The sequence below is a fragment of the Lissotriton helveticus genome, chromosome 6, assembly GCF_964261635.1.
Source record: "Lissotriton helveticus chromosome 6, aLisHel1.1, whole genome shotgun sequence".
Lineage (NCBI taxonomy): Eukaryota > Metazoa > Chordata > Amphibia > Caudata > Salamandridae > Lissotriton > Lissotriton helveticus.
Genome location: NC_136067.1, coordinates 1,182,231,367 through 1,182,243,784, shown reverse-complemented (window position 1 = coordinate 1,182,243,784; position 12,418 = coordinate 1,182,231,367). Strand labels below are relative to the sequence as shown.

Here is a 12,418-nt window from a genome sequence, read left to right as displayed (position 1 = left end):
AAAGGAACTGTGAATGAATGAGTCCACTGGGAAAATGAGCCTATGAAGTTTGAGTGGTAATCTGAACCTGTAAATGATTTCACAGTAGATCTAGGCGGCCTTCTTTTTAGCCACCTGACTGGGAGTTCTACAGGAAGATGGTGTACGTTTAGGAGGTACGCAGGGGTAACTCTGTTTGAAATCCGGTTTGGCTAGCTGTAATGAATGGAATCCATAAGGACAAGAGTTTTAGGTGTTACATATTTTTAGGTCTCGCCTAGCGTATGCAGCGCATGCGCTGCTTTTCCTTGGTGAGTCTATTATTGTGGCTTTTGGTAGCGAAGGGAGACAAACCATGTGTGCTCACGGACAGGCGATGTGCGTGGCGTCTACTCTCACGCTCCCACCGCGCTCATGTTCACATATCACTTTACCTCAGCCGCGCTCAGCCTTTCCTCACTTAAGTGTTCCGGTCAGGAAGGTGGAAGTCCACGAAGTAGCTGCCCAGGGGCCCGCTGTAGACCATGGCCTTCTCAATGTCCAGGTTGAAGGTTAGCAGTCCGGCGTGGCCGGGGAGAGTGGCGGCGTGCTGCTCGTCTGCAGGAGGTGACGAGGAGCCGCGTGGTCACCCAGGAGGGGGCTCGGTGTAGTCTGCACAGGCTGAGGGGGTGGTGGGGGCTGTGTACTGCCCACAGACAGGGAGAGGGGACTCTATGTACTCTATACAGACTGGGGTGTCTGCGTACTATGCACAGACAGGGACAGGGTACTCTGTGTACTCTGCGCCGACACGGGGGTGTACTGCCCACAAGGAGGGAGGGTGAGAGTCTGTGTACTCTGCACAGATACGAGAGGGCTAAATACTTCCCAGAGACTGGGAGTAGAGCGAGTCTGTGCACTGCTCACTGTCGGACAGTAGCTCTGCGCACTACGGAGAGGCAGGAGGCGCTGTGTACTGTGTACTGGCCCAGAGAAGGAGTCTGTACTACACAGACAGCAAGGGTCCGTTCCATGCACCACTCACAAACAGAAGAGGTTCTTAGTGCTCACATACAACAGCTTCTCTGTGTACTGTGCACAGACCGGGTGGCTGAGTGCTACTCTCAGGACTCTACTGCTCACAGACAAGAGAGTGTCTGCATTGGCGCTGTGCAATACAGAAGACAAGAGGAGGGGGTATCTGCCCTGCGCACAGACATCCAAGTCATCGAGGGAGGGCACTGCGATCAGTACTCCTGGAGCCAGTCACTTGGCGGCACTTAATTCCCCAGATTCAGTCACAGCCGGGCCCCTGCAGCCAGACCTCAGTCCTCCGCATCTGTTTCGGCCCAGAAACCGAGATGCTTCCCGCTGCCTCTTACGGCATCCAGAGCACCACAGCAGCGAGTCCCGCCGAGTGGAGGGTGTTGCGATCACTGCTTACTGCAGCTGCAGAGTGGAGTCCGTTCTCCTTCACTACACACCTGGGACAGCTGTGAGTCTGGAATGACTGAACTCCCTGCTACACGGATTCAGTCTCCCTCGTAGCGCCAGAACTGGAGAAGTGCTACAGAGTGCTACACTGGAATCACTGCTGCAAAAACGAGCATTTGCAATGCAATAGGTCTTGCATTTACGTGAGTTTAAGCTATTGGCATTGTAAATGACAATGCCTTTTTTTAGGTTTCGCCCTGGCCGTAGCACCTGCGAAGCAGGTGCTCCGCCCAGGGTGAAATCTTATGTCCCACATATGGGGCTTTGGTCCCGCCTCTGTCTTCCATTGGCTAGCTCCATAAATGGAGGCTAGCCATTGGAAGAGATTGGCTGTCAATCACGCTTTCCCCGTGAAAACGCGATTCGGGGGTGTTTCTTGGTCTTTTTTTAAGTCCCGCCCCCCACACCCTCCCTCTCGCCGTCCCGTTGTCCCTGCCTTCTCGAAGTTCTCCCTCCCGCCCGCCCACTGTCCGTGCCTCCTCCCTCCCGCCCGCCCGCCCACTGTCCGTGTTCGATGCTGTCCAACCTTTGTTTATTCCCCGCCCTCCCTCCCGTTGTCCGTGCCTTCTCCCTCCCACCCGCCCACTGTCCGTGCCTCCTCCCTACCGCCCGCCCACTGTCCGTGTTCGATGCTGTCCAACCTTTGTTTATTCCCCGCCCTCCCTCCCGTTGTCCGTGCCTTCTCCCTCCCTCCCGCCCGCCCACTGTCCGTGCCTCCTCCCTCCCGCCGCGGTCTCACGGTGAGTACGTTCACTTCGGGCTTAAGAGAGAGATAGATAGATGGGGAGATAAAAGCAGGGACGGGTGAATGGATAGATAGATTGATGAGTAGTTATGAAGGAGAACGATTTGACATGGGTACATTGACAAACATAAAAACTTCTTATGACTTTATACTTGGCCTGCAATGTGTGTGAATGGATTTCATTGCACTGTAAACACTAGAAGGACGTGTTTGTGTGTGTGCACATGCGAGGGACCTGTGCTTAGTCTGTGCCAAAGCCTGTCCCCCTCCAGGAGCTGTGCGCTACATTCCGTCTGAAACACCCCCAAAAGATTCATTTGCTCACGACTGTCGTGTGTGCTCCTGTCTGTTTCCCGATATGTGCACGTCGCTTTTCTCATACTCGTATTGTGTGCGCGCGCCTCTCTACTTTTTGCATGTCGGACCGCTTTTTTCATGCGTACACGTTCACAAACCACTGCCTCCTACGTATATACATGCTCCTGATTACTGTATTTCTCGGTGCTCTCTTCACCACGCCCTATACTCCCAAATGTACACGTCATTAACTTCTACACTCCTGTATGTGCACGTCAACACTTCCTATGCTCTCATGTGTGCACCTCTTATATCCATCTGTGCATACCTCACCTTTACGCGAACCGCTATATGAGCACACTTCCCACTATACATGCGCATATCAGTGTCTCCTGTATGTGGACATGTTACTTACTCCTGAGCGCACGTGTACCGTCTTTTATATTTCTGTATGTTCATACGCTACTGTCCTACATATGTACACGCTTTGTCGCGCAGAGCGTTGATATGACCCATAATACAAAAAGTAAATGTATCCCCTCTTCCTTGGTCTGGTATTAAAAACTAGTATAATTTGGGAGCGGTGGACCCATAACACCTACGTGCCTCGGTGCCACTGCACCTGCTGCACCATCCATAGCCACGCCCCTGACCATTTCCTGTTCATGTCACTGTTTCAGATGTTCCTATGCATGCACACGGCACTCCACTACTTCCTTTGCTACTATGTCTGTGCATGCTAGTAAATCGTATGTCATAAGTGTGCACCTGCCACAGGTATACGTTTCCTTCTTATAGATGCTCATTTATCTTTGTTTCGTGTGCATAGGTAACCATCTCCCAGAGGCATAAGTGGACACATGTCACTGTCTCCTCTGTGAGTGCTGGCACTCTCTGACCTGTGTGTGCACATGTCATTGTCTCACAGATCCCCACGTGTCTGCATGCAGCCTGCCTTCACCTAGGTCTACTGAACGGGCACGTGCATATATGTGCAGCCCGCCTCTCCTTTATGTGTACTGTTCTCTGCCAGCTATATACATGCCGATTCATCAACATATTCTTTACATCTGGTGTACCTGCATCTCCTGTGCGCATGGAAATGCCTCATATTTCTTCTTTCACCACACGTGCTACCAGATCACACGCCACTGGCTCCTAAATATTTAGACGTCAGAGTCTAGTGTCTTTGCATAAGAGTAGGGCACAGTCTCTTTGCATGTACCTGTCAGCCACACTGCTGTATCCGTGCTGGTCACCTGATCCTACATGTGTACATGCCACTGTCACGAATGTGCATATGTCAGTATGTCCTATTTTTCTGCTGCGCTCCCCACGTGCACAACTATACTTGCCCCCAACCGTGAACGTGTCACCACAACACCTATAAGTTGCCATGTTACCGGTTTTTAAACGTGTGCATGACAGTCAACAAAGCCTACTGTCGCCTTTTATGATGAGGCATAGAGTTGTTGTTTTTGTGAACGTTTGTTTCCAAACTTGCAACATGGCCGGTAGAGGTAAGCAAGCATGCACACAATTAGGAATGTTTTTTAGGTTTCGCCTGGCGTTCTGTGTGTGTGTGTGTGTGTGTGGCATTTGCGAGAGATTGACATTGTAAATGACAATGCCATTTATTTATCTGTTTTCAAAACCAACACATAAATAAAAATGTTGTCATTTACAATGCCAATAGCTCTAACTTTTGCAAAGGCGAAACCGTTGCATTGTAAATGCTTGTTAAACCATACTGCTTATGTTTTGTAAGGATATAAGCAATGGGCATTGAAACGGGCTCCTTCTGGGCCCTGTAGTCATGGCCTTAACTTTTCAGACAAAAGCACTCACTAATTTCGGAATAATGAGTGTAAAAGGAAAAAGGTAACCATGTTGTTCCTGCTTACATCTCACAATCTTTACTTAATCTTTCATTCCCTATGAGTGTTTGCTTTATCTAGGATGTTGTTAATTTTGTTTTTAGGCATCCTATTGGTCTTGTCTAGTGCGTAATTTGAAATGAGTCACATCCAGGTGTTTATAGCGGGTCAATGCAGTGCAAGTTCCTCTCAGTGGGGCAGTATGGTGTTCAGTGGGGAAGAGGATGTAGCACTATGGTCAGAGCTGCTGAATTTGGAACGGGGAACCAGGTTCAGCCTTCATGTCCAGTCCACCAGACCACTCCCCCTGAGGGAGAACATTTCCATGCTAGACCTTAGAAGGCCCCGCAAGATCTTAAAAGTCCTGCTGTCTTAGCACCAGCAGGTGGACCCTAGCAGTGGCAAGTGTGGGTTGACATTGAAGGCCTGTCCGCCACAATTAATTCTGAAGTTCACCTCCAGTTTTGCAGTCAGTCCTATGAAGCAGCACACCAACAGTCACTGAGGTCACAGGACCCTTGAGCAGGGTGGCTCTAGGGCAGTGCAACCGCACCGGGCGATGACTTCAGGTGGGGGCGTTGTGTTTGCAAGTATAATAAGCTTTTAAAAGCACTTGCTGCCTCCTTCCTGGCCTCCAAAATGTGTTGACAACAATAAAAATGTCATGATATCTCCAGTGATTAATTTTCTCAGTAGAGAGCGATGGAGTTTTGTCTAGTGGAAGGAAAGGAAGCACAGATGGTCACTGAGCCTACTGCTAATAACATGTACCATGCAGATCACAAAGTGCACATAATGTAAATAGGTCGGTGGGTTACTGCTTTTGTCAGAGAGACCCTATTGTTACTTGCAGTTAATAAGTTAAATTCCTCACATAGAACAGTGAGCTATTAATTGTCATGTAAGAGCTGCATGCAAACTGCAAGGTATAAATTAGAGGGTTATGGGTTTTTCCCCAGTCTTTGATTATCCTAATGTTGCAAAAAAGGGTTCATTTTGGTAGAAATCAATTCTGATTATTAAAGAGAACCCCCAACCATGGTATTACGTTTTAAATTCTGAGTTGGTGTTTCTCCAGACCAATTTTCTATTAAACTATGCTGCCTACTAGTATGGTTGTCATGTGACTCCACCACCTTGTAGTCCTTTGCCTTATTTAACATTTCCTATACAGTGATTTACACACATATCATTAATTGTCTCTGTGTGATATGTGTGATGTAGAGTGCTCTGACACCCTACAGTGGTATTAGTGGTGCTGTACATTTTCTGATACTTTATTATGTTGACATTTTTACATATGCTAACAGTCTCTGCAAATATTGTTCCTTGTTAGTTCCAGTGCAACATACAACCCCAGCAGTGAGAAAGGTGACCATTCAACCTTTGCAAAGGGCCCTCCACTTCACAGCAGCACAAGTCACATTTTTAGTAACTTTTGATCCGTTTGAGCTATAAACAATTTATTACTTAAAATTGTCAGATTATGCAGCAGATGATGTATTATGTGGCAAATATGGCAGAGCCATAATTATGTGGAAAACATTTGCAAACTAGGATATTTTGCTCTTGTGGAAAAAGGGAGGAGAAGTGCTAATGACAGAAACTCCATGGCGGGAATACAAAGGGCTTGCAATTCCACTTTTAAGGATATTTGGGACATTCTGTGATTGGAAACGTAGCCCACTTTGTGAATGTATTTTAATGTCAATATCTCATATTAAACCTTAAACATGTGCATCCAATGGGTAAATTAAATAACGTAATAAGCTGTAACCGGTGAGCGAAATAGGAAACAAATACTAAAAATTGGGATATTTTGCTCTTTCTGCCACACCTCTGACTCCGCCCACAGACTCAATCCATGGGTTATTCCCGCCCTCTAATTCTCCGCCCACAGTTCCCCTACTTTTTTCCCTGCCTTCCACCACTGGTAAAACCAGGAATTGTAACAATATATTTACTTCAAATTACTTCAAAATAATGTGCTAATCGTGGAATGTAGAAATGGCAGTTATTTGAAGACTTGAACGTTTTATTGGCTTCACAAGTTTAAAAAAAAAACAGTGGTTGAATTTTATCTCAGCAGAATACATAATATTGAAATTGGTTGAAATCATTTACATTTATTTATGTTTTAGATGCCCTCGCCAAGTAAATCGCTCAACCAGAAAGGGTTCTCCCGTCCAGCTTGTCCTGCCAACCGACGCCTGCCTTCGAGATGGGCACCGAGATCTTCTTCTGCGCCCCTTTCATTCGGTGGATGTGAACACAGCAGCTCTTTCGCCTTCCTGTCACAAACTTCTGTGGTGTGATTCCAGCACGCTGACGCCTCGGCTGCTGTGCAGACTTCGCCAATCTTTCCTCAGTATGTACGCTGTGTCCTTGAGCTGCGCATGCTCCGTTCTCTCCCGCGGAGTTCGATTAATCGGTGGTGAGGCCGCACACCTGGCCTCCACAATCTTCAGTCAGAAGTCTTCAGTGTTTTAAGATCAGCAGAATTCTTATACTTCTGTACATTTTATGTAGAGTTGCCCATATTATGTAAACTTCATCGATGTTTAATAATTGAACTTTTCAGAGTAGATGTAAACATGAGTAAAATCGTATTATAATAGACTCTTGACCAGTTCAGGATCTTGGGACGTTCCTGCATGGCGCAGGAAGCTTAGCCATTTGTATGCATGTGAATGTGTTTGTGTGTATTGTAGGTGCACGTATTAGAAAAATAATTCTTCCTCTTTGTATTATATTATGACAGGGTGCAAATTTATAACACTACCAACATGAATGAATTTCTGTAAGATTTTACGAAGAGACGCATCTGTTACATAACACAACAACATCACTTCTCTGTCTTACTGCAACTATTGCTCAGTGGGTTTACACCTGACAGTACGTTTATCCTTCCTCCTTTTCCACAACACATTTTTCCTCAGTAATTTTGTATAATCAATGCAGTGATTTTAACTATAATCAAATATGAGAGGTCTGATCACCTTTCTGTTGCCATCCCTTTGGGGATGGCAGTTTGATAGATGACCTTTCACCTTGACGTCATATTCTTGAAAAAAAGACTTCTAATAGAATACAAGATTTAATGTGCTAAGCCTCCTCTCAACAGTGTGCACACTATTGCTTTGTGTTTTATACAGACTCTTGGACAGGGAATTTAATCGCCAAAATCTGCCTACCATTGTCTCTAAATTTTATTTTCTTAAAATGCGGCTATTTCGAGAGGTAACCTAATTTAAAAAAGATTAACTATTATGTTGTTTTCCTATTTCCTGTTGGTAAATCAGACATTTGATTGAAAATCTTTATCGCAGTGTATGCTCAGTGGACAATTATTGATGGTGGCTTATACAGAATCGGCGCTTGGCTGATGCCACTATACTGGTTGCACTCGAATCTCTCAAAGTAAAATATAGTCATAATATTGTGAGACATGTTGAATTTTGTTTTAACTTTTTGGACTTGGCAAATATTATGCTGCCAAAGAAAGTCAATTTGCACTTGTCTAGGAGTGATGTAAATCTGCATACGTTAGAATAATGCTTACCGCTTGTGTTTTTTATGTAACGATTCATACCGCACTGCTGCCATTTTTTAGTGCTGTAAATAACGGATGTTACTGTTGCCTAATGTCATTTACTTTTGGTGAAAGGCTTAAGTAGATCTTTGCAGGTTTCAGAAAAATAACCTGAGACCATAACATATTTGCGGTGAGCATTCAACCCACAGGGAGACACTGCTATATTGCGTAAAAAAAAAAAACATATGTATCCCCAGAAGGCAGTTGTCTTATTTACGCTATGCTAACCTTTTTCAGAAGCAAGACATTCCTTTAAACGAGTTAAGGCTTAGCTTGGGCCTCTTTGTGTGTTCAGGTTTATATATTTTCAAGTTCTCTTTGATCTGTTTTGTGAAACAGAGAGCAGCAAGCAAAGTATCCTTGATGCCGTAGGTAATCCTACACAAAAATACAGTCGTTCAATAGCTTGATGGGCGATGAAGATGGGGACAGATGGGCATTGCCTCGAAAGAAAGCTGCAGTGTTAGGAATGCCATCAACACGAAATGCAGCAATGTCTGTGTATCTCCTGCCTTGATATTCAGCATACAGAAGCCAAGAGATGCCCCTGCCTCATGATGTAAAATTAGCAGTCCTGTAACGAGGGAAGCTTGCGTTGAGGCACTGGCAAGCACATACAAATATTGCATCACCGGCTGGAGGACATATGATAGCTGTGGTGCCAGAAATCCTAGACCGCAGGCATTACAGCGATGTTGGCCCTCTTTATCACTGTCCCAGTATGTAAAGCAGCGCGCTTGCCTTAATTACAATCCAGTACAACCCGAGGGGGCGTGAGATGATTATTGATGATTCCAAGGTGACCCTGTCTGTATTGCTCTACTGTCAGCTGGTATGATGGGGCTACCAGTAGTCGTAAATAGTGCAGGAACTCTAAATGCCGTCTAAGCACATCCTTCTTATGTGTTCTAGTAAGAATTTGGATTTTAATTCTAGCAAGAATTTGCCTTTTAACGATTATAAAGAAAACTACAAGCCCTATCAACTTTCCTCTTCTGCCCCTAGCACCCAGCTACCTCTCCAATCACTCATTGACTATATCTTTGCCTTTGACCCAGTGTAGCGCTTTGCTACTTTTCAGCAGTTTCATACTATGCTTATACCCCATACTCAAACATGTACCCTGTGACTCTTTCTACATAATTCCACATACAATCAGCATCAAACGATTGGAATATTTTGGTGCTCATCTCATAGCACCCTGTTTTTTTTATGCTTGTCTTCTTTTGAGACCTATCCCACATGTGCCAAGCGCCCTGATTCTTTCGTCCACTGGGAACATAAGAGGCTCTAATTAGTTTTCGTTTTTTATGTGCCCCTTTTAACCAGAAATTGCTTACAGAATTAGCAGTAGCAAGGGTCATCATATTCTTAACTGATAGACAATGGCTCACCTTAAAAATAAACTCCATTTCACACCATATTGAATCCTTTCTAACTGCAATATTACAACACTAAGGACATTATTTAAAATAAAACATATTGACAGCACTTTTTTGCTAACTAACCTACCTTGCCTGTGTATGCAAATATCTCTGTAGTTTTCCTTTTATTGCAGTGTAAGCATGCATTAGTGTAAGCTGCAAAGCATAACAGAAGGTGGGTTGGGAAACAGCCTTGTAAATTGGTGCCTTTCGATTCCTGCTTTTGGGATCCTAACCTGTGATAACTCACTCTAGGAGATGCCTTATTACAACTGCAAGCAACACACACAAAGTCAATGGGATTCAGTGTTGTATGGCATTAAAATTATACATTGCTTCTGATACTCGAAATGGTGGGAACACTATGTCCGCCATGGTAACAATCTGCCTTGTAACCTTTCAGTGGATATCTTTCTGTGCTGTTGTGATACTCTACAGTTTAATTTACTCAAGTGGAACAATTGTATTATTGAAGGTGCACTTGTACAAGGAAATCCTGATTGTATAGGAAACAAGTTTAATGTTTTGCTACTTTTTCTATAGTTTTTTGGGACTTGATAATCATGCTTTATCCAACCATTTATTGTAGTAATCACATTTCTCTCCCTTTCTCAAAGTAAGACAAAACCAATTGTCAGCATTGATTAGGTAGATGCATATTTGTAGTCATTTACGATAATGACATTCATTGCACTGTCTCAGCAGTACCATGTAAATAAAATTACATATTTTAAAATGATAGTAGTTTAGATGTAATCTTCACAACATAGGTGGACATGAGTGTGAGTGCCATTTATATCAGTCTGAGCAAAAATAGATCAATCTTGCCTTGTTTGGCCAGAATTAAAAAGAGATGCTCGTTTGACTAGACCAAATGTCACCTTGAGTTTATTGGTCAATTTCACAGAGTCAGGAAGCCTTAATATATCCCCCTGGATATTAAACACTCTTTTAGACAAAAACATCAGTTACTTATTCACTGGAAAGAAAAAGAGATCCATATGACTTCTGTGAAATTGAAGAACTGGTCTTATTCTGAACTTAAGTTGTCTCTTCTCGGGTGAGCAGGATATATTGATCTGCTAAATAAAGAGGCTGTTTTCAGAATTTTTGTGGGCAATCATTGTATCACGCTTACATTCTTAGGTAACAGCACCATTTACCATACATATAGTAAGACACAATGTAATCTGCGCTGGTAACTTGCAGTAAATAAGCTACAGCAGTTCTGCTGTTTTTGGGGTTTCGTAGGAGCTTGGACACTGCAAGTTTTGCTGCTGGGGGTTATTCCCACAAAGCATTGGCGTGTGGAAAGGTTGTGCATACCCAGCTGTTGCAAGCAACAAAACATCAGGGAAGTTTTCACTGTCGATAAGTTAATACAAAATCACTGTCCGTGGTCAAAAATGTTTAAGAAGTTCTTATGAAGACCCCTTCTCTTTCAAAACAGTTTTTACATCTTGATGTGCTGCTTGTATCATTGCTTTATTTAAGTTCATATGTATAACTACTCTTCCTGCTCTTGTGTGCTTTACTGCCTCTATCATGATTTTGTAGTAATTTGTGCATATTTGTACCAGTGGTTGCAGGAGATGGGCACCAGAACTCATTCTGGTGAACCGAAACGTGTTTTTCATCTTCAGGCTTTTTACCCAGGCAAGACAGACAAAGGCAAAAAGGAGAAAGAAGGAGTCACAGAAATATGAGAAAACACAGACAGTAGGACATCAGTGATGAAAAAAACCTGCAAGAGTGAGATAAAGAGAAACATGTAGGAGGCTTAAGGAAAGAGCCTTGAGGTGGAGTAAAAAGGAGACAGCCACCTTGGTCCATGGAAGCTCCAGCATTTGGCAGCACTTGTGGCATGCATTTAGGAAACACTTTGGGCCATGCACTTATATTTTTTCCATGTTCATCACTTGCTGACAGAAGCTATAAAATGGCACATGTGGAATACATTCTCCACTGTGTTTACTCACACCCAATACATGGTGCCGGAAGAGCTCACAGGCATTGCCAAGCTCATTTGTAACATAGCTGCGACAGTTCACAAAAGGTTTGCACTATTTCATTTTACCTTACAAGTCCATGATTATAAAATGACAGCTGCTGCCTTCAAACATGAAAAGCTCCTTTTTGTACCTCTCCTACGTGAAAGATCTACAAATACATCGAAGATGTATATTACCATGGATATACTGGAATATGTTAAAATGCAGTTTATTTTCATGAAATCATTTCACTTGTAAGCTGTACCCGGTGTCAGTGATTTCTTATCTTGATACAGTTAGGTACCTCTTAAAAACACTGATAGTATTGTGATAATACATATATAGCTGACACATGGACTGTTTTTTGTATCAATTAGAAGCTGATATTTATTTCCAAGCTCCAAGGTGCTACCAGCATAAGAACACTCAGAACGTTATTATTTATACCATGAACAGTGCAGAAAACAGTCTTCTTACTCCTTTATCAGTAATGCCCTTGCATGCGATAGGTCGTGCCACCTAACCATAGCCTCAAAGCTCACCAATTCACTGTGATGTGGTATACTAGTAAACTGGTCATAAAGAATCGTCACACCCCTGATACAAAACGCAAATCACTGGATAAAATAGAAATAAAGAAGACACTCTTATGTAGTTGACAAATCACTAAAAACTAAAATATGAAAACTCTTACAGAGCAGAAGAAAGTTTTTTCTTTGGGGTTATTTGGCTATTGGCAACTTAACAAGCCCTAAACACTTCTGTGGTAAATATGTACCTCATGTACAAATCGAATTGAGGCTACATGTGTCATGGCTTGTAGATGTTTTACATGCCAAGCAAGAATCTGGTTTAGAAGACTAGGAGTCGGGATTTAGCAGGCCGAAAACAATTAAGAAAAAAGGTATACATCACAAGATTGCTATTTAGTACATTTTGAGGATGAGTGTAAACATGTTAGAGGAAAGGATGATGTTTAACTAACCACTAGCCGGTAAATGTATCAAAAAGTCACGCAACGCAGCAAGACAACTTGC

The 12,418-nt window shown here is 43.4% G+C and overlaps 1 protein-coding gene across 1 annotated transcript in view; it reads left to right on the top strand.

Moving 5' to 3' along the window:
- KIAA0408 (KIAA0408 ortholog) overlaps positions 1–7,615 on the top strand; it is a 113,214-nt gene extending 105,599 nt beyond the window's left edge. Inside the window, exon 6 of the mRNA XM_078648899.1 lies at positions 6,513–7,615. Within this exon, the coding sequence (XP_078505025.1) occupies positions 6,513–6,686 (174 nt within the window). The 3' untranslated portion in view covers positions 6,687–7,615. The remainder of the gene's footprint in view (positions 1–6,512) is intronic.
- Positions 7,616–12,418: the final 4,803 nt, after the last annotated feature.